Here is a 23,641-nt window from a genome sequence, read left to right on the forward strand (position 1 = left end):
GTTTCTGTAGAATCTCCAAAGTTACCCTAAAAATTAATGTGAAAACTGGTAGTAGAAGTTTTGTTGTTGGAGAGTAGGGATAGTTTTTGTTTTTTAATTTTGTGCAAACCAGTATGTTTTGTTATCGTAACTTTAATTAAGAAAAGGTTTTATTGGGCAGTCCTTGTGCTTGTTATTTTTTTTACTGTGGTCCAGCTCTGATTTGACTTTGTAAGTCACATGAAATGACACAAAAAATCTGAATGCACTTTGTGGGAAATAATGTATAGAACATAAAATTTGTAAGATATATTAACACATTTGCATTGAAATAGAATTGAGCTCTTTTGCATTGAAGTTCATTTAAGGTATGCTTACAACGTATTATATAAGTGAGGTAGCATGTTTTAATTTTGTAAAGATAAATTAATCTAACCAGCATTCAAAAGCTGCTTCATACTTTTGAAAAAGCAATTGCCAGAAGAGTTAAGGGGGTCCAAGGCATGATTAATTTTTCTGTTTTGTATTTTGCAATAGTTCAAACATTTTTCCATTAGTTTGTAGGCTCAGGAATTTATTGTAAGTACTTGCATCATATCTGTGGTAAATGATCCTTAAATCAAGTTCCTGCTATGACTCCATATAGTTTGAGAATTTCGTACCATGAATATATAATAACATGTAGTATGTATATAAATACATGAAAGCTTTGATCATTTGTGTGTGCAAAAAATTACTTAAATTAAGCATCTTGACAAAGAGAAAGAAAAAAAGAATTGTTACTAAGTGTAGTAGACAACACTGCCAAACAGAGTCTTCCAAAGTGGTATTGTTGAATGTTCATTCTACTTTTGAAATAATATGTTATCCTACATGGGTGGAATAATTTGAGTCAGTGTAACTTGGTTTATATGTCACTTAGCATTAGTTCCCAAACACATTTGATCTCAAAAATATGTAGATCATAAAAGTGAATGTGTTCATTTCCTAAGCACTCTAATACATGTTTCGTTCTGTGGGTAGCAGAAACCGCAACTGCTTGAAAGATTTGTACTGAACTAAGCACTTGCAAAACATAGCCGTAGGTTTTGGAACTACAGACTGACATCCAGAAGTAATGGAAATAGTCCTGCAATGGGAGGCAGCCAAGTGTGCTGAGAGGGCCGGCTCATGTCACTATGAGGCTGTTCTCTCCCATCGTTCAGAGGCTGTGACAATCAGGGGAGACTCTTGGTGACTGGAAAAAGGGAAATGTCACACTGCCCTTTGGGACAGGCAAGAAGGAGCATCTAGGGAATTACAGGACAGCTGAACCTCACTCTCCATGGGGCAAACCCTCCTGAAAGCCATTTCTAGGAACGTGAAGAACAAGAAGGTGATTTGGAACAGCTGGCATAGATTTGCAAATGGCAACTCTTACGTCTGATCTCACTGATTTCTCTGAGAGGGTGTCTGGCTTTGCGGTGGACCAGACAGCTGTGGAGTTTTATTCTTTTGAGGGGGTTGCTTCAGGAAGCCTGGGAGGAGGGTTTGTTGGGTTTTTGTTTTTGTTTTTCGGGGGTTCGGGTGGATTTTTTTTTGGGGGGGTTACGTTTTTTTATCTTGAATTAAGTTATGTCTTTAGCATAGTATCCCATATTCTTAGACTGATGAGATACGGACTGGGTGAGTGGATGGTAGGATGGCTGAATTAATTGGCTGGACTGCCAGGTTCACAGGGTGGTGATCCGTAGTATGAAGTCTAGCTTGCAATTACTAATGGTGTTGCCCAGGGATTGATACTTGGGCCGGTATTCCATGGCTTATTAACAATGTGGACAGTGAGACAGAGTGCTTTTTGAGCAATGTGGGAGTTGATACCAAACTGGGGGACTAGTGGACATGCTGGAGGTTAGTGGCTAATATTCCAGCCATCTGGAGAAATGGAATGGCAGTAGCTTCATGAAGTTCAACAAAGGCAAGTAAAATGTCCTGAATCCAAGATGAAATAACACCATGCTGCACTATGGGTGTGGAGAGTTGACTGGCTGGAGAGCAGCTGTGTGAACTTAAGAGGTTTTTTGGCCAAGCTGGTGGACATGAGTCAGCAGTGAAACCCCTTTGCAATTGCCAGCTGCATCGTGGATGCTTTTAGCAAGAGTGCAGCCTCAGGCGCATGGGAGTGACTGGGGCCTTGTATTTGCCAAGTGTGAGAGTTCATGGAGAGTGCTCTGCCTAATTTTGGGTGCCCCAGGACAAGGCTGACTGATGTACTGCAGCAATTCAGCAGAGGGCTGCTGAAATGATTAGGAAGATGGAGCACATGGCATATGAGAAATAAGCTTTTGAAGATAAAGCTAGGAGGAGATCTTATTGTTGTCTACAACTGACTAATGGGAGGGTTAGTGAACACAGAGCTGGGCTGTCTTGTAGTTAGACAGAGACAGGATGAGAGGTAATAGGACAAACTGGAACAGAGGAAATTGCAATTAGGTACAAAGAGAAATATTTTGCCCTGAAGGTGGTCAAACACTGGAACAGATTGCCTGAAGTGGCTGTGGCATTTCTGTCCTTGGAAATATTCAAAACACAACCGCACAAGGGCCTGAACAATGTTGTCTAATTGGACCTAATTTCAGCAGGAGATGACCTGCAGAGGCCCCTTGCAACCTAAGCTATACTGTGGTCGCATGAAAAGACATTTTCACTGTGTGTACAGAATTGTGCTTACCTTTTGGCTTTCCTGATAACCACATAAAATGGAATTTGTTCAGGCTTTTAAATTAAGTCACTGTGTGTAGCAGGTCTTTATGTAATACTAATCAAGACTTTGAAGTAATTTATGCTGTTAAAGAGATATTTAAAACCCATTGATTATTACTCTAACAGAGAAAATTCAGATAAATGTTTTTCTGCTCCTCATTCCGAAGTGCACTAATGCTCATGGTCTTTCCTTGCCACTCAACCAGCCATTGCTTCCTCCTGTATTGCAAAGGGTTGGTTACACCAGTCATCCTTTTGCTGAGCTTTCTCTTCTAACAACAGTTTTGGGGATCTAATGCTTTCTCCAAGCTTTGCATTCCAGTAGGTCAGCCAACAATCATCATGCCATTCAGGATCTTCAGGAGAGGACAGTTGTTTTTCACTTCCTTAAGACCGTCCAGAAGAGTAAAAAATAGATCTTTTGAAAAGAGGAGATATGTTTGGGCATAATAAAGATCCTGTAGAAGGTCAGGTTATGAGACACTTACCTAGGGCTTTGTCTCTCCAAGTAAAAATGAGACTGTGATGGGACCAGTTTGTATGCAGTATGTGGTGGGCAGAGCTGCGGTACTGCATTTGTCTGAATGATACATTGCTGAACGATAAGCTGACCCATTCTTTCCGAAGTATAGAAAAAAACACTCATCGCTTAGATCGTAGCCTGGCAGCTTGCCCCTTTCACCAGTTCTGTACCTAGACCTGTCTTTTTTCTTCATTCCACTTTTTTCATCATCTGTTTGCCACATATCCTGCAGTTTGTAACTGTGACAGGTGTGAGTTACTTTTTGAGTCTGGGATAGGATGTCTTTGTACTGGTTTGTTAGTCCATTCTCTTTCTCCTGTAGAAGCTCCTCATATATACAGGTCAAATAAAGAATTCTTGGTGTACTGGAAACTAATCCTTCCAAACCTCCATTGGAACCAGTGAGTTGCTCCCAGTTTGATATACTCTTTGAGGACATCCCTGCAATGGGATCTTTCAGTGGTGGTCCTTGTGGTTCAGCTGGCTGTCTAAGGGGAGGCCTGGACTCTTACATGGTGAGGCAATGCTTGCAGAGTACTTCAGAAGTAGAGGAGGAATTTGATTCCTCCTAATCTCAGTGTCTGTTTCAACTTGCGTTATATTCAGGTTGATACACTGATATGATATGTGCACAGATGTCTTCATAGTTTCCCAGTTAAGGCACTGATTCAGTGAAGTAATCTGGCACGTGCCCTACATCAAGTATGTAAATAGTGACTGTAAAATACATGCTGAATAAATAAGGGAAAACTCAGATAACTGAAGAGAAAATGAATTTATGTAGGGTAAACTCTTTCTGAACAAAGAGCACATTTAAAGTGAATCTGTTTTTTCCAAGCCTTTCTCTGTCTTTGGCTGTGATTTTTTTTTTTTTTTTTTTTAGATTTAATTCTAAGGGCGTGATTAGGAATGCCAGCATCAGATTGATTGTCCTCAAGTCTGCAGGCAGTTTTTGACAGACATTTAAGTCAGACCTCCCCATGGCAGATGGTCTTTCAGATTTCTGTGGTGCAGTGGGAGAGGTATTTCTGTGGTCTGTACAGCACTGCAGGTTGCTGTAAGAATTCACTGTTGGAGGAAGGAGTAGCAAGGAGGTCAGGCAGTTATGGATAAGCATATGTGGGCTACTGAGAAGGTCAGCACTGGGGATCTCCCAGCGAGGCAGCCTGCAGAGACTTGAGCTGCTGGAGAAACTGCTTCTGTTTGCATTAGCAAATCTCACAAGAAAGAGAAGAAAGGAAGGAAAAGAAAAAAGTAAGGGGATGTTGTGATTAAATTTCATTTGTACAAAGTACAGCAGGTTAATGAATAGGAGAATTTCAGCGGGATTTGTGTATGATATTTTAACATCTTCAGACATTTTCATAGATTGAAGTAAGTTATTTTTTCAGGTGGAGTAGATTTCCCTTCAATTTAAAAGCTGTGTGCAGTCACTGAAAACAGTATTTACAATATTGGCATGAAAATAAAGCAAAATTAAAAATGCTAGAATTTTTTTTATTAAAAGGATCATTTCAAGTGGTCTCTAAAACAGAAATGCACATCTCATAAAAGTGACAACTGTAGGATTTCTTGGGGTTTTTTTTCTTGTTTTCTTTGTATTGAGACTTTGGAAAAGGAATAGGCTCAGAACCTCCTTCATTTGCCTGGAACCTTTTCCCAACATTTCTCATTCTCAATCATCTCCAATTACAGCAGAGCAGGGATCAGAAGCCAGCTGTTGAGGTTATTCTTTTGTGCTGGGTAGTGATGGAAGAGTGAGAAATAACTATGAGCTGTGAGCAAAGGGAGACTTGAAATTACTTGAATATAATGATAATTGGCCTTAATACTGTAACAAATGCTCGGAGTTTGCACATCCAAGCTCTGCAGTTTGGATCAATTTTCTTGTTTACAAAATCGCCTTGCTTTTATTAGCAGCAAAATTATCCAGTGACAGGATGGTAAATGATCTAGTGAGCATCTCTGCAAAACAAGGAAAAAAATACTGTATGTCATTAAACAGTGGATTTAAATAGGTGCCTACATAGGGCTAGAGTTTGAAGGGAAAGGGAGTTGAGTGAATATAAGAAGTGTTGGTTGACTTTATTAACACTGTTTGGGAGGTCTGTTGTTTTCTCCTCTTACCTGGCATAAGTTTAGACCGGGGTGTCAAACTCACTCTCCCTGGGAGCCGCATCTGCCTCGCGGTGGCCTTCGAGGAGCCAAATGTAATTTTTAGATTGTATAAATGTAGGAGTAATTAAATTTATACAGTCCGAAAATTACATTTGGCCCTTTGAAGGCCACCACGAGGCAGATGCGGCTCCCAGGGAGAGTGAGTTTGACACCCCTGGTTTAGATGCTTAAACTGAGGGTGCCAAGGACTAGAAAAACCAGCCTAACAGCAGGTGACACTAAACCTCTATCACACACCATTGTGCATGAAGTTGATTTTACCTACTCGTAAATACCTAGCCCGCATAGCAGCTTTCAGTATTTGAAGATCCATTTTGTCAGCCTGAAACTGGGAAACAAACATTGTCCCAAAATTCAGGTGTTCCCTGTCTCCCCTTCCCCCATATTAAGACTACATCCCTGGCTCTCTCAGCATTAACTGTTCACATTGCTTGTTGTTCAACACCCTGATCAGAGAGCAGATTGAGACAGTTATTCCTGTTGTTGCTGATTTACTGTTACACCTGCTTCCTCTTCTTGTGGTCTAATTTGAAGTTTCAGCCCATCAGGGGCTAATGGTCCCCACCTATGCAGTTTTGAAAGCTCACTGTTGTTTTCCACAGGAATGTTATTTCCATTCCTAGCCAGTGATTGTTTTATTTTTTTTTTCCTCAGCGTTCATCTGGTAACTGTGAGGCAGTATTCCATCAGCCATTTTCAACTATTTATAAGGAAAGTTTTAAAATGATAATTACTCTGTTTTAGTAGAAACTCAGCAAGTAAATTACTCTGTTTTGCAGCTTTCTTATGGCTACTGGAGACTGATATATTTTTTAAAATGCAACATGTATAATTCAGTTATTTTCTTCATATCTCAGAAAAATGCAGGGCAGGCGGCAAACCCTAGATTATGTTTTGTCGTGTGGTACTGCCTGCGGTGAGATGAATTCTGAAAATATTAGCAACTGTAGTGAAATCCAAGGTGTGATTGTATACTGTTAGCAAATTCTGCATACCTGATGGGGGCGGGGGAGTGCAGTTTGAGCGTGACTGCAAAGCCGTGACTGCAGGCTGGATGGGCAAAGAGCAGTGCTTCAGGAATACTTTCCACCAGGCTTCTCAGAAGAACAGAATTATACATCTCTCTCACTAAGTTATTCTTGAAGCAAAACTAAAGAAGTCATAAGTTTCTTCATTTACCTTTAATTTTTAAACATTTCTTACTTCTAAATAATAAGAGACCTTGAAAACCTTTCTGAACAAACAGAAATAACTTTGATGCTCAGGACAGCCTGCTCTCTGCCTTTATTGTTAGAGTTTGGCAGTCTTGAGTTCATATCTCTGTAAACCTTCACTTTTTCTACTTTTGTTACTTTTCATATAGTTAAAGTCTGTGTACATGTTTTCCTCACCTGAAGTATATATTTGTTATATAAACTTTTGCATTTTGTGATACATTTTCTGCTATTCCAAAGAATGTTTTGATGACTTATGTGCCTTCTAGTGTTTGTATGTTTTCTTTACTGGTTCATCATCAGTATTAGAAATTTAGCTCTTTGCCGAGTTAATGGTATCTTATCTAACTGGGAATCAGAGGAGTCTTCCTCCCAGCCACTCTTTTTTCTGTGGCTTCTTTCTTGCTTTGGGGTGATGAGGAGGGGGAGATGGGTGCATTGCAAAAGGATGAAAGCTGGGTAGACTGATAGAAGTGGCTGCGTGAAACCTCATTGCTTTCAACTATTATTAAAGGGTGGTGCAATCTTTCCCCTTTTTGAGCAGGAGGATGTTACTACCAAATATCAGTGTTCAAGGTCACTACTCTTCATGATACAAATCAAATATACTACTTCCTAAGGCCCCGATTGATGGAAAATAAAGTACTAACTGCCAGGAAACAGGTTTTCCAACACTATCACTCAGTCACGCAGTGGTGACTAACCTTTTCAATAAAACCTTATTATTGCATAACTAATTGTATTATTTAAAGAATACAAGTTTTTAAAAGTTATTCCAGGAGGAATGTTAATCACTGTGCATAAAAGCTATATTTGCTTGTTGGGAGCTTACCAGTTAATAAGTTAATTGCTAATAACAACCGTTAATGCAAACTCTTTGCTTGGGTAATGTCGTTCGTTCGTTTGTGGTGTTTAATGAATTAGGCTCAAAAAATAGAGCGGAGTACTAGACTTGACTGACTTGCTGTAGAGGCAGCACAGAATTAGTCATTGGCTGTGAATGTTAATCACTCCACAGCAATGATAATTTACAGCATTGTTGTAGCCCTCTTGTGCTCATAAAATGAACTTAATAACCCACTGCTACCCATGGGATAAGCCTTCCTCCTCCTTCCCTCCCCCTTGCCATTGAATACCCAGTCTGGCTGCATAATAGCCTTGTGAAATACTGCATTAAAGAGAGTGAGCAGCTGTATGATAAAATAAACAGCTCTAAACCAGGTTTGTTAATTATCTCTTCCTTTTATTCACAGAGGGTGTTTGTGAGATATGGCTGACCAGTGAAGACACAGGGGCTTATGGCAGAGACATTGGCACAGACCTCCCTACGCTTCTGTGGAAGCTGGTTGAAGCAATTCCTGAGGGAGCTATGCTGAGGCTTGGCATGACAAACCCTCCCTATATTTTAGAGCATCTGGAGGTAAGGAAGAAAAGAGAATCGTTTATATGCCAGCATAGACATTCATTGAGTGAGTCAGCATGGAACCTTGTGTATAGTGCATTTTATTTTAAGCGGTAGCTTAGAAAAATATGGACTTCAAGTACATTCATAGAATTAGACTGATAGTCTTAAGCCATTTGCCTAACAAAGCAAGTTATTGAGATAATAAGATATTTGAATCATTTTGGAACGATAGTATTATTGAGGTTGCTGAGCTTTGTTATAGCAATGTTGTATTTGTGTGTGTCTAGTGTTTTCAAGAACTAAAGCAAATGTCATTAGCAGGCAATGGACTATGGGCTTGAATTTGTCTTCCTGCTACACCTCAGACAAATGTTTCCAGAAACACACTATGCTAGTCTCACTCAATGATGTATTCATTATCCTATGTCAAATGCTATTCTGAGAGAGTTTAGGGCTTCCATAATAAGAAATTGGAATTCTAAGTGTGTATTAAAAAAAAGTAACAAAGTAGTTCAATGAGATTAGAAGCAAAAAAGTGTGCAACAGTGTGACTGTGAAAGGATGTCATGTATGCAGGGTGGGAAGTGAGAGTTTTGTCTCTCAGATCGATCAGTTTGGTTGGATTCTGTCACCAGATAAATTTGTTGAAATTCATAGGAACTGTTTATAAAAAGAACCTAACTTTAAAGAGAAGACAAAAGGGGGGAAAGATATAGCTTAAGGTAAGTTTTGTAACCGTGTGCATCAGTAATACCCAGATAAATAGCTGGTGTCCATGCTGCTTTCCCAAAGATATTATAGAATTAATAGCTGCACTTATGTTTTCTTAAGATGTCAATGACAGTACTTTCTCACCAGACTGCTGTAAGTGCACCTTTCCCTAGTGAAGCGCATGGGCTAGAGGAATCTCATCCTGATAGGAATAAGCAGTTTTTCACTTCACCAGCTAAAGAATACAAGCTGCAGAAAACCGCAAGAAATTTCCCAGGCTGTTATTTGATTCTTTGGCTTAACATACGAAGAGTCTTAACAACGTACTTGAATAGAAATCTTTAGGAAGTGGTTTCGTTGTGTTTCTTAGAGCTTTGCATTTTATCTTGAGCTCTCATATCTGTCACAAGTTTTTATTATTTTTTTATTTTAACATTTTTCAGCATCTTGTACAAAAGCAAATCAAACTTTTCATTATTTTCACAGTTAGTGTCTTTGCTTTCATTTTTAACTCACATTATTAAAATTGTTTTTGGATAGGCAGCCACTGTTTTTACTGCTGCTGGTCTTATAAGTACTCTCAAAAGATTAAAAAAAATACATCAGTTGCTAGAAATAAGAAATTGCTCTGCCCAGCTAAGGGTCACTGTAGTAGTCTTAATTTGCTATAATCTGTGCAAAGTGAAAGGTGTATTGCTTTCCTTCAGTCAGTAGCCATCTTTGTGAGCATGAGCATGTTACAGATCTCTGAATGGTTTTGATTTATGATCTCTAATTTTCCTGTTTCTAAATTTTCTAAAAAAGGCTGTAGGTAGGATTCTCTTTGACCTCACTCATGTTCAGGAAAAGTACTCTGGTCTTGTTAAAAAATGAATCTTTAAGTGTAATGGCAGAGTAAGAGGATTTCATGCAAGCCTGTTGAAAATGTGTATCTTGCATGTTACTGTGCAGAACATGCGTTGTGTGTACACCAGCCTCTTTGTACAACAGCAATATCTGCTGTTCCTTATCCTCTTCAATGTTTCATACAATTTCCAGTTTATATTACATTTTTTTAAGGATTATTTAATCCCATTTTTGTGTTTCACGTATGACCAAGAATTTCTGAGCATGTAATTTGGTGAAACGATTTTGATGATTTGTCAAACTATATTTGTAGATACTTTTTTTTTCCCCTTCTACACTTTTGTCTAGTCCCCTCTTCCAAGCTTACCAGACTTGTACCTGAAAGATTGCTAGGGAATGCTGGCGATCTGGTGTATACATTTTCACCAGACAAAATAAACTTTTAATTGGAAATGTGCTTTTAACTTAGCAGTTGAGAAAAGGGTAGAACTATTATTTGTTAAGAAAAAAAAAAAAAAGAAAGAAAAAGAAAGGAAAAAAAAAAGTTGATTGACCGTCATGTCAGTTGATTAGGATAAAATCCAGATGTAGTTCTGCTATCTCTTCAAAAAGGTATGAAGCTGTGTTATTGGTTGCAAACATCTTTCATCAATTATTTTAAAAGGTGCTGCACTTTATTCTGTTAGGAGTCATGTTGCTAACTAGGATGATGTTGGGCTTTCTGTGAAAAAAATTTATGTGAGGAGATGTAGTAGTTGTGTGTCACTTTTTACATCCAATGAAAAGGAAAAAGTTGTTCCAATCATGTATCTCTTTTAAAAATCAGAGTTTTTCACCAGTTGCATACAACTGTACATATGCAACTGCTGGGTAAGGATTTCTTTCACTTCAGTAATGAACATGTCTGATAACTGACATAGAGCAACAGCAGTCATGTAAAAGCATGAATTGATTTTAAGTTCTGGACAGAGCTTCCCTAGATAATCAGCCTAAAAGCAATTATTTTGATTGATTTACAGTTTTTGCCATATTTATTGGAGCTTATCTGCAGGTAGAAGGTTATACCAGATTTATGTCTGTTTTATTCTTGTAACCTGAAAAGCTAATAAAAAGCTTATATAAATACATGTGCTTTCTCCAATAATGCTCAGTTCTAACTTAAATGTTTTGAAGATACCAGTTACTAAAGACACTATATACATTTTTAAAATACTGATTTGTAGTGTCATATGAACTTCTCTGTCATTGGAACTGATTTTGTACTTACGAGTTTTAAAAACATTTCATGAGTATCTGTTTTCCTTCAAATAGCCATGTATTTTTAATCTCTGATCATTCAAAGCATCAGGTCGCTGGCTTGATTGTGTGCTTGAAATTCACAGCTTTCTTTTACGCTTTGCTGGAGATTCTGTACCTTTCAGTTGTCAAAGTGGGAGGACACTGGAACTAAAAAGAGGGATGTGCAGATTAATACCATGAGTTTTACATGGCGCAGCTTCAGTAGAAGCAAAGAATTCCTCAGACCTCAGTGCCCTCAATGAATAAGGGAAAAGTTGCACCTACGGGTAATGTGACCAAATAAAGGACTAAAAATTAAAAAATGCATCACTTTGTTTACACTTGAAGCCTAAGTTGCTCATACTATTCTAGCAGCATGTGGAGTCATCCACAGAAGGGGGAGGTATCCTGAGTGTTGGGTTTTGCTCCCCTTGCCCCACACCTCAGTACTCTGAAATATGTTCAGCTTATATTGTTTATGTTGCTCAGGTGGATCATTAAGATGTAGCCAGACATGAGGTACTTCACTTACATATTAATTAGCGTCTCGGTGGTTCTCAGGAAGATAGATGTATCCACTGACTAAAACAATGCTACTTTTTCGTACGTGTATTCTCTGTATATAGTTGGAATAGCTTTGTCCTTCATTAAAAGGTACTAAGCTCACTTTTTCATCAGCTGCTTGATAAACTGCTTGTATTTTGAAATTTCTTTGCAAGTACCAGGTTCTTATTTTTTTCCTCAAAAAAAAATTATTTCATAAACATACTCTGAGATATTGTCTGCTTAGAAGGTGTCTAGTGGATGTCATTATGACCAGAGATCTGTTGAAGCCGTTGGCAGTGTTTCTCCTGTGCACCCAGGTCCGTGTCTTCGCTTTGGCCCTGTGAGCCTTTTGCCTCATTGATATAACGCCCCTGTGCACAGGTTCCCTGGAAATAAAAACAGAGAGACAGAAAATGCCAGTCATCTCAGGAGTGTTCCATTTGCCTGTCTATCTGGGAATCAGCCTCTTAGTATCCACAAGAAGTGCCAGCCAGCGCCTCTGCTGTTCCACTGATGCTGGAGACTGGCACAAGAGGAGGAGGAGGAAGAGAAGAAGAGCCTCTTTTGGGTTAGGAGTAGAGGGACCAGAGCAGAGGAGGGGGCAGAGGAAGGCTACAGGGGCTTGTAACTGGCCTTGAGGTACTCATGCTGGAAGTCTTGGTAGATTTGGATGTCTGGGCCAGTGGTCATTCAATCTCAGGTTCACTATAGGTAGGAAGTCAGTTTCAGTTTTCACATGATTTAATACACTTGAGCCTACCCAGTGCCTTGAGATACTGTCAGGTAAATGTCGTTCTATCTGTAGAGATGTTTGTCGTTTCGGGGGAGGCTGTTAATCTCATGAAAATTATAATTACAGTTGTGTGGTATGGTCTGATAATTTAGGACTTTCAGTTTTTTATTCAGTAAGTATGGTGGCAGTAGTGCCTGTGTACTTACAGATGCATGTACTATAAACAGTTTTGGGATGAGAAGCAACCATATGCTTTCAAACGATAACTTCTATGTTCAGTTGGGCCTTCATGTTTGTAAAGAAATAATTATTTGGAACCATACAGTGGTTTGTAGTCATGCAAAATATTAAACACTTTTTGATATGCTGCATACTGAGCTAAGTCATTAGAGAAAGAGCCTTTATCACAATTATTCAGGGTATAATCTAAAATACTAAGATTTTATCTGCTATTTTTTTCAGCTGCAGATGATGTCTGCACTTAAATTAGTGAACAGTATGGAGCAATAAGAGCAGATCAGGAAATTGTAGAATTAGGTAGTGAAGCCACTATATCCACATTATCTGCATTTTGGAGTATTTACTTCAAGATAAATCTAATCCCCTTAACCAAACTTTCCCACCACCCATGTCCAAAGCTGTTCCGAAGGCAGATTGTTGGTCTGAATCCTTCTGTTCCCACCAAGGGCTTGGAGCACATTTTCTGTGAACCTGGAGTATGACCACTGCTCCGATTTCCTTGGAAGAGAATTTAGTTTGCCCACCCGAAAGTCACCCTGCAGACTAAACAAACCCATAGCTGGGAAAGACATGGGGGAGATGGCACTTCACAGTTTCACTGCTGGTTTCAAGCAGGACATGAATGTGAACACACCCAATGCTAGTGTGACTTCTCCTGTGTGGGGTTTGTTGTCGTGACAGGTTGTTTGATGTGTTTAAAAGAGCCGAAGGACCTGAGACCCCCAACATTGTTTCTCTTAATCATGGTACTAAGACAGAGAGAAGTTGAAGTTTGCAGTTTAAGCTGCAGAAGAAATCCTCACTTTTCCTCTCAGAGAAAATCTGGCCAACCAGTTGAAATACTGTTGCCTTTTTCAAAGTGTTCTGTCACAGTCCTAACAGTCTGTTTGAATGTATACATCCCGAAGCATATTGCTTGCTTATTTTAAGTTTGGTCTCAAGCCAAGATTTCCATATATGTGCTGTTGTCCAATGTCTGTCCTCTCTTAAAATGTTGATGCCACATGGCATCAAGGAAAACTTGGAATTTTATCTGCACAGCAGAAAGTTTTAGTCATGAACTTTGGTCAGGGAAAAATGTTTTAGCTCAGATTTTCTTTTTGTATGTTATAAATGTTAAAGCTGAAGGAAAACTTAATATTAGGATCCATTCTATAGTCCTAGCAAAACCTGCAGTTAATGCACATGTGTACAGTTACCTTGTGTACTCTTACCCATACGTATTTGCACAGAGTTACTATTCAAATTACACAGACTGCCAGATGGCAAAGATGTTATCATCCTATAGTATCAACATGTACAAAAAGTGACATAAGGGATACATCCTGCCTTGGAAGTAACCTCCAGGCATTTATTGTAATCATATTACGGAGTTATTGGCTAGTACTCTCATGGCACAGTGTATTACCTTCACTTGCAGTGGCTGATGGAGAGGGAAGGTTGAGAAAAAGCCATTAAAGCAGGAGTAGTAGATAAATGGTGAACAGGCAGTAATCTGAAAAGTCAAAAATGGGACCAAATTTATAGAAGGTTGAAATGAATTAATGTTAGGGACATAGTGTTAGAGACTAATTTTTGCCTTGAATTTATTTCACTTTTCTTTGGGTTTTTAACTGCGTTTTCTTGTTCAGTATCTGCATCAGTCTCAGTGTCCAAATCAGAAGGAATGCAGATCATCAGGACTGTGAAAGTGCAGGGGCTCGCATCTCAGCTTTGGCTTACCCCCCTTGCAGATTTAACACTAGCTATATCTTCCAGAGTTGTCTGGGATTTTAGTACAGCACTTTCTGTGAGTGATGGGACGCTTCCAAATCTGTACAAAGGAGGCAGTTCACACCTGCCATTCCCGTAAGTGCTTAATTTCACATGACTAGATGAGTAGTCGTCTTTGTCACCTGTCAAAATGAGTCTGTCTCAAACCATACCATATGCCATCTGTGCGCTTTATCTCTGTTATTAATTCAGGACATTTGAGTGATGCACCAACCATTGAGATGGAGTCTGCATGGCGGCAGCGTCTTTAAATGCATAAAGAGTGCCAAGTATACTGTACCACAAGTCACAGTAGTATTTCTTTGCTCTTTTGCTTTGATTTTTGATGTCAGCTTGGTGTTTATGCTCCTTAACCTCATTGAGGCTGATACCCTACAGATGGCTTCCTCAAACGTGCCCTGACACAGCACGTAGATACATATTACAGTAAAATTACTAATTCACTTTTTTTCAATACATTTTTTCTATATTGTTTTTTTTTGCTCTGAGTGCACCAAATGTTTTTGAGCACTGTGCATAAACTCAAGTTTTGAATAAGCTAGAGTGTAAGCTGATTTGAAGTGTATTTAGAAAGGGAATAATATGCACACATTTTTCATTGGGAAATAAAAGGGCGGCATGATTTCAGGAATTAGAAGGCCTTGAGGGCATGTATTTGCTTTCTTTCTAGTATTTTTTTTTTTCGTTTTCATAGACTGCTTCATTTGAAAGCACCAATTAAAATCTGTTGATTTGACCAGAAAAAATGAAAACTGTGGCATACATTTAAATAAGTGAATACTTAAGCCCCTGACCTCTTATTACTGTGAGTTGTGTAGTGTTTTGTAGTTGGTCGACCATGCAACTTTCATTTGCTGTAATTACATACTTGTCTCTAAGCAAACTGTGTTTGTCTTGCTAGCAGTAAAATTGAAAGAAGTTTCAGATACTAACGGGAGGAGGAGAGGGGCAGTTGCATCTGTGCTTTTAAAAAAGAAAGGCTGGGGGCATGCTTACTGTTTCCTTTGGTATTATGTTAAACGTTTATTCGTCATATGGAGGCTGTGCACACATATTGGCTTACTCTGTGTATTCCAGCTTTGTATTCTTTTGGTACTAAAATACTGATATCTCTCTTGTTCCTCTGAAAGTGTTCTTGGTCTTTGAGGTTTCTAAGTATAGCACGCTTCCTTGAAGTTACTGCTTAAGACGTAGTGTCACGGGAACTTTTTCAGTGGTGAACTCACCACAGAGTGAATGTGTCTTTGGATATTACAGGGTTAGGAAAGGACTCTGCTGTGCTTTGAGATAAATTTTGTCACACCACTCTCTCTAATCTAGACTTTTAAGATCTCAGACTCAGCAGGTCCTAGTGTGCATAAATGCTTGGTGACATGTTTGCTGCCAGCTGGTGGAATATGATTTGGCTTAATAAATGTCAAAATAAGAAACCGTCTCACTCTTCTTGAAGATTTTATGTTGTATGTGTGAAACCTGGGTGTTCTTAAAAATCGTAATAATGTTATTGTATTGTGAACTTCGATGAGCTGTAAAGGTTTGCTTCCAGATAGTATAGAAGGGAATATTGGTGCTGCTGGGAATGAAGCTCCTGTTCTTTGTAACACGAGTAGAAAAAAATGCTTTGAGAAACAAAAAGAAGGAACTGCTTTTATTTATGCAAGATTCAGTTCTCCATCAAGAGAATATTTTATGCATGCATCTAGTGCTGTGCTGTACTTAATAATAATCTGTGCATAAAGATTGGTGTTGCAAAAAGGATTTCACATTAAGTAGCACATTGCTTGACCAGTTAAAGCTGTGCATGTTAACTGTACCTTAATTATAATTTGCTTATATGAATATTTTTCTTGCTTGTTAGATATCACAAGAATGAAGATTATTAAAATGCGGACAGCTCCAGTCTTAGTCTTGGGTTGAGTGTCAGGTCGTCTGTCAATTACTTATAACACTGTCTCTTCCCAGCAGACCTCTGGAGCTGTGGCTTACTTCATTGGCAGAAAATAAAAATCACCATTAATTGAGCAGTTTGTTCAAAGAACGAGTAGCACATATATGGGAAACAACATTTTTAATGAATAAAGTGGGAATTTTAGCAGTTGCCACACACTTCAAGGCATTGGGGTAGAAGCTGTTGTCAGATACATATTTTGCATAACAAACGGTGCCATCTTCTTTTAGTATTTCTGCCTTCATTGAAAAACAAATAAGATCTTACTTTCCTAATTATTTGTATTATAATAAGTAAAGTTCCACCAACTACTCTCCATGCTGTTCCAAAAGCTTCTATTGAGTTCAGATGCATAAACCCTTTGTTTTCTTTGATAGATGAGCTGTCGCATTCACTATGCTTTGCAACATCATCTACATAATCTCCAGTAAGACTGCTTGCTTCATTAGGCTTTGGCATGTCTTGAAAAAAAAAGTTCTTTTTTTTTTGAGGTGCTAAGTCCTTAAAAATGAGAAAAAGGAAATATAATGTGCTCTAGAAAGTTTAATAAAACTGCACATTAAAATAGCTTTGGGTTTCTGTACCATTGTGAATTGAGGAAAAGACACAAAATCTCTTCAACCCAGTTTTTGAATTCAATTAGTTTAGTTATGTCAAATATGCAAGAGCTGCTAAGAATGTAAATTCTATTATATCAGTCCTGTCTTTATGTTTTTGAATATTTTTTATTGTTTTGCTGTGAAATTTAGCTCAGCAAATTGCATATCTACAAAAGAAAGTGACTGCACTTGCCTAAATGCTTAGGCTTTGATTGAAAAGCTTCCACTATTTGCCTTCCACTGTAACCTGCTAAAGCCGATGCTACGTCAAGTATTGTACTTGCTGCTTTGAAATAGAGGGAAACAATAGGGGACCTTCTTGGCATTGATCCTTCTTGGTGCAGCTGAGCTCTCATGGGCTGTGCCATTCATTCTATGACTTCCTTCTGAGGAGAAACCATAAATTATTTTATATCAGGCAGGATTCTTCTGTTTGAAGTTGTGAACAAATGTATAGTATGGATGAAACTAGCAATCCCTTTCACCCTTTTCAAGGTTTCATTATCATAAAATATGATTGAGACAGAGAGTTATTTGAAGTAGCAGTGTGCTGTTGAAATAAATCACCTTTTTAGGGAACTTCCCAATATCTGTTTCTAATATGTACTGCAAAGAGGAGTATTAATTTACTTCTGGAAAAAAGTATTTCATTTGGGGAGTACATAATGATGAGAAATTAACACCATGGAGGAAATGAAAAGGTGTGTATTTTCTTGCACATCAAAATTAATCATTTCACAAAGAATTGACATTAGCTATTTGGTTGGATGGCTTTAAGTCATTAAGACATCACTCTAGCCGTTAATTAAATATACATTTTACCTAAAAGAAAATCTCTTTATTGAAACTGGACAAGCAGCACTCTGAAGCTCCACAAAGTCTTGTTAGGTGTGTAGTGATGGCTGCAGCAGCAACAGTTTTCATCTTTGAAAGTACTGAACCATTTACTGCATGTTTCCAACCATACAACTTTCATCAGTTGGTTTGGGAACTGCAGGTGTGCAATTCCTGAGGGAAATCAGTGTGGTGCTGTTAATGCCGAAGGTGTTGCTGAATTAGATGTGGTTTGGTGACACTTGCAGGGATTCAGATGTTGTGCTTGAGCTCACAGCTCCATACAGACTTGAGTAATAAGCAATCAGTATCTACCCAATGCTGATGCTTTACATTTTACCCAGTGTAAAGTCCTACTTTAATATTGGAAGCAAGCCCTGATAGGGATACCAATTTTCTTATTTTCTTATTTTGGTAACCCTGATTAGGGTATCTGGACTGGGAATTACTGTTTTTATCAGATAAATGCAAAAAATGTTACTCTGCAGAGGCTCTTTGTAGTCTTGGGTATACCATGTATATTCAGGTTGAGTCATATCGTGGAGAGAAACATATGTACTTGTTAACTGGATAGGAGAGTTCTTGATATTTCTGTATTTAGAAGTAAAAATCAGGTAGTAATTATTTGGTGCTTTGAGTTTCCTTCTATGCCTGCTGGCTCATGGAAAGAGATGCAATAAACCTCAACTGAAGCTTTGAACTATGAAATACAGTATTGTGTTGTAGTATTATCTGAATGTCACTTCCTTTTTTTTTTTTTTTCTTCAGGAATTCATGTTAGTCTGTCCCCATTTTTAATAAAAGAAAATGTGGCAAGTTTTTGAAGGCATGTGGAGGATTTTCGTTTGGGTTGGTTTGGATTAGGCTTACTCTGTAGCCATAAGGGAGACAAAAACAACTGGTTAGCTGCCTAGGGTTGTCTGGTTTATGAGGTTGGAAGCAACAGAGTGATCCCACATAGGGGAGAACAGCTGGGAACAGCCAGGGCCCAGCATATGGCTCTCATGGCTTGTTCTCCTATCAGCAGATCACAGCTTGCAATCTGATTTGTATCCACTTCTAAGGGTGGCCTGAGCTAATACCAGCTTTTTGTTTGGTGATGTAGAAGGCATTTTTCCCATATGACAAAACAGATTTTTGCCCTCCATCTGGCAACCCAAAGATTTGCATTTAAGGTTCAAATTACATTGGTTAGAATTGTGTGGGCTTCTCACTGCTCCAGAGTGACATCCCTTTATCCTAATGATGGGATAAAGACCTGGGCATAACTCATGTCATATTCCGTGGGGTATGGGTTGCCACTAAGCCTGTCCGTCAGACGGCATCATTGCATCTCCCCCACTTCATATACAGCTGAAGGGGAGGCACGGCCTTCCTACCAGCATCCCTGAGGAGGTGTGCGATTATACATCCCACACATTCTTCATTTTTTACAGCCCCATTACTCACAGGGGGTGGGAAGCCGGGGAAAGGTTCCCTGTTTGTTAGTTTTAGCGAAACAGTTACGGGCTTTCCAGACTGTGTCTTCCCTGCCATGCCTGCATCACTGGATCACATCTGTTCCTGAACTGCACTGCAGCAGAGGAATTTATAAAATGGACCACAGCCACTTGATTTTTATCCAGACCGTGCTGATGGTGGCACCACTGGGCTTCTGAAAGACGGCAGTCGGTGGACACCGCTTGTGACAAATCCCAAACTAACATCTGCTACAAGAGGAAAAAGTTTTGAGGGAGTGCCATTTCTTCATGTTTCCATATGGATGAGCATTTCTTTGGGCTTCACTCTTGGCAGAGGACAAAGTCCTTTTACTCAGAAGCAAGTTATTCAGATCATTGTGACTCAAACACGAGGCAGAATTCAAATACTGGATTTTTGCCTACTTTATGCTAGGGGAAGGGAATCACTGTCTGAACAGCTTGCTGGTACTGACGTAAAGATGCACAGATATTGATGTTTATTGTCTTTGTGATTTTCTATGGTTGCGTGCGGTGTCATTACAAACAGAAGGATTGATTTTCTGGTTAGGTGGTTGAATTTGTGTATTGTAATTGCTGGGATAAACCATACTGACTAGATAAAAATCTTTCTGGCAATGTGCCTTCTGTTCTGATGTATTCCAGCTGCTAAGAACTGGAAAACAATATTTCCTATGTGATCAGTATCCTAAAGGATATTTCATTTACATTGTTAGATTCCAAATGTAGAGGACTTTTATTTTTTGTAGACTCATCTTAAGACAAATTGTGCTACTCTTTCACCTTTTCATTCCTATGTGAAGTGTCATTTTTGTGTAGTGCTTCCCTTCGTTCATATACACATTATTGAATTCCAGGGGATAGCGGGAAAAGGCAATCAGCTGTTTCAGTCATGATTAAAGACAGACGTTTTCTTTCACAATTGTATAATTTCAAAAAGTTGTTCCTTTATTATTTCCAGATGGAAATAAAATTCTGTATTGGATTTTTTTCTTCTAACTGAAATATGTAATTATATCTAGTAATGTAAAGCAATTTGTAAAAAAATAAAATAAAATATATATTTATAAAAAACCAGCCGGAAACAGATGTTAAGCTTAGAATGTTGAGACACTGTAAAGTACAATTATGCATTAGCCTATGATGTCCTTCAAGTTCTCTCTGGGATATTAGCTAATAGTTTTATTACGTGATGAAATCTCATATTCTGTGTGCAATCTGTGGTGTGGGAAAATCTGTCAGCATTGACTAAGTATGACTGTTGAGTGCATAGCTGTAATTTAATCAAATCTGTGTGGTAAAAGTACTTCAGTGTACATTTAGGTGTAGGAAGGATAAAAGGTAAGACTGGAACAATCTTATCTTGAAGCTCTGGGTTAGACCGTAGTATTTATATCTGAACACTTACAGTTTGGAAGATTGGTTTATCCAGGTTTATGAAGTAATGATGCAAAACTTTTGTTTAGTTCATTATTCTGTTTTCTTCTGAACTGCTCACTCAGAGTTTCTCATTCTAAAAGGTAAATTAAAGAGCACTAGTGATACCTTAGAAAACTAATAACACAGAAACAGTAAGTCGTCAGGTGTTTCTGGCTTGTGTTTGTTCAGTTTGTGTTATTAATTTGTATTCTGTTAAATTCACCAAGTTAATAATTATGATCCTGAAGTACTTGATGGGGAATCAGTTTATCATTGGGACCTTTGATTCAGGTCTATGCCTGAAAATACAGGAATATACTCAATTGGATGTCAGTGCTTAAAGTGCATGTAGCATATTTTGTGTGGATTTAGATATATAAATTAAACAAAGAAAGGACTTCACAGTAGAAAGAGTTATTTGCAACCTTCTTTTCTCTAGAAGGAGCTTTGAGTGTGTGGAACACTCCTGAAACCTGTGGCTCCAATAACTAAGCTGTATTAGGGTTTCCAGATATTGTGTAACCTGATCCACATGTTCCTGCTCCGACGTGGGGATTGGACTAGATGATCTTTTGAGGTCCCTTTCAAGCCCTAACATTCTGTGATTCTGTAATGTGTGTGTTGTACATGCATTTCTGGTACAAGCAATTTACTTTCTGAAGAATACATGCTCTTTGGTATTAAGGGACTGATGTGCATCTTTCTTAAACAAAATGATACGTTGGAATTGTCATTAATTGTTTTGAGCTTACCTTCATGGCTCTTACTGCATACAGGGGGCCTGTAGTGACAGGTAAAAATTTCAGTCAATTAGTACCAGGCATTTTGTGTCCTCTTTAAAGAACAACAGTTGTGTTCTTCATCCTGAAAGATATTGACAAGAGAGATTGCAGAAGCCATATGCGTTCTCTCTTTTGAATGAGGGAGTACTAGAAGAAGCTGTTCTGACTGGAGTCTTGCCTTCACTATAGCTGCTGAACACTATCGGGGTAGTTCCTCTTGGCCACATCCCAATGAAGGAGATCAAATGTGAGACCAGTGGGATTCTGCACGTTGCTGTAAGATAAGCAACTAGTGGGTTTGGTTGGATGTTTTTTTGAGATCTTCTAGATAGCAAAACACTTTTTAGATTTCAGGATTTGGCTTTCACTCTTCATACTTTGCAGCAAAAGTTTCATTTCTCAAGGCAAAGAAGCGAGGAAGACAAATGAAACCAATATTTTCATATAACTAGAGAATTTCCTCTCTTATGACTTCAAAACCCGAAACTTTGTGGTAAACCAGGGTAGTTTCTCATGCTTTACTATGTATGTTGTCTTTAAGACAGGTAAATACCAGGTAGTTACGCCTTTTTTCTATTAGTTACTGCTGACCTGCAAAGTGCGGCTGGTTTTGTACACAATTTGAAAGTAGCTACTATCTTGGAAAGAATCAATCCATATTTTAAGGCTAAAAAGTAACCATTAAAAATGTAAATGTTAGTATGAAGGCAGTGAGGAAAGAACAAAATCTGAAATTTTTAAACATAATATTCCCTGTGTTTGTTTGGGATAGAAATCTGGTTGTTTGGTTGCTTGTTTGTTTTTGTTTTTTTTTTTTTTTTCCCTTATGAAATGATTCTCAGCCTTACAAAAGCTGGAAGAAAGTAACACTTCTGTAACTAGACATTCTAATAAATAGTTTATTACCTTCAAAAATAATTCACAAACTGATCACATGCTGAAGAGGCTGTTATTCAGAAGATGCCAAATTTGAGAGGAGTGAGAAAGAATTACTTTTTCTTCTGTGTTGTAGGGTGAGTTATTTTAGAGAACTTGGCAGATTCAGAAAGATGTTATGAAACTTGCCTTTTATCTGTTTCTTATATCATAAATCTGTTTTTGCAGATTGAATTAAGTGCTCTGAACCAAGAGATAAGCAGAACAATAGGCTTGTGGTACATAGCTGAAGTTCCAGCCCTTTTGCCATTTCTCATATTTTAGAAATATATTTTATTACTGATAAGCAAAAGGATCCCAGATAACTACTAGGATGCGTCATATAAACTACATTTACAGTATTTGCTAAAGGTTAAAAGAGAAGGAAAGTTTTCTTCATTTTGTTACTTTATTTTCAAGAAGTTGTTTTACAGCGTTTCATCTAAAATTATTAAGGGCACAGGCAAATGGTTCTCTTTGAAATGGACACAAAATTTGCATGGACACATGGCGACCTTTTCTTTACTCTTTTATTCATGAATCCAGCTACATTCAGCTTCCACTGAGAGCTAGGTTCACTGCACACAGCCCTTCTGAGCATCAGATTGTATGCCCTCCATTAGCGTTATAGTTATTACTATAATGTTTAGTTTACATAACTGAGATATAGCGTAGATATTCCACTGAATAATGCAACCACTTCTCTTAGACGTTTTTGTAATAGCATATTAGACAGAAGCTTTCAAAACTGCTTTCAGAAGTGATTTGAGAGAGCTTAGGTTTTGAATGCGGATCTTTGTCAGATGAAAGGTCTATATTGAGAGCATTTTTCTTCTTGCTCTAAAAATCAGTGCTTTTAGAAGACGAGTACCTGGAAGTTTAAAAACAGAAGGGTGTTTGCCTTCTCATGTAGAAATAGAGAGAAAATGTAGATGTGTGACTAATATTGCTGATTAATGTTCTGGAAAGAGTTTCTTAATAGTTGCAACAACTGAATCTTGCGGCATGTGTTGTCAAACGGAATATCTGTGCTGTGGAAGAAAACAGGAGAGATGGTGTGAGTGAGCCTGGCTGGAGGTGCAGAACGTACATGGCAGAAGAGCAGCCGGGCAGTGCTCTGGTCCCGGGCCGTGTCCTGCATGCTTGCTGTAGCAAGAGAAAGGGAAAACCTGAAGTGAAAACGTGGCTCTGTATGCGTAGTGTGGTTTTGTTCAAATCCACTTATTTTTTGCTGGGTAAAGATTAACAGGCTGTATTGTACCACATTGCACACAATCTAGATGCTGCTGTGTCTCAACTTTTAAAAATATTTAAACTTTCTTGCTAGGCTGTATGTCCTTAGTTGTGTAAATAATAAAAATGAAAGAAATGTCACTATCATGTTCTATTCTCCATCTCATGTTCCTCTACCCTGACAAGCCTCAGTGAGGCTTTGATTTGGGGATTTGTTTGCATTTTGCTATTACCTTTACTTTGTTTTCTTTCTGACCTTTTGTAT

General features: G+C 38.3%; 1 protein-coding gene across 4 annotated transcripts in view; it reads left to right on the forward strand.

The window, feature by feature from the left end:
* Nucleotides 1-23,641, forward strand: part of CDKAL1 (CDKAL1 threonylcarbamoyladenosine tRNA methylthiotransferase) — a 414,630-nt gene that overhangs the window by 245,250 nt on the left and 145,739 nt on the right. For all 4 annotated transcript variants that reach the window (XM_065830832.2, XM_071804627.1, XM_065830833.2 and 1 more), the window contains one exon: nt 7,890-8,056. In XM_065830832.2, the coding sequence (XP_065686904.1) occupies nt 7,890-8,056 (167 nt within the window). The remainder of the gene's footprint in view (nt 1-7,889; nt 8,057-23,641) is intronic.

Source organism: Patagioenas fasciata, chromosome 2, assembly GCF_037038585.1.
Source record: "Patagioenas fasciata isolate bPatFas1 chromosome 2, bPatFas1.hap1, whole genome shotgun sequence".
Classification (NCBI taxonomy): Eukaryota; Metazoa; Chordata; class Aves; order Columbiformes; family Columbidae; genus Patagioenas; species Patagioenas fasciata.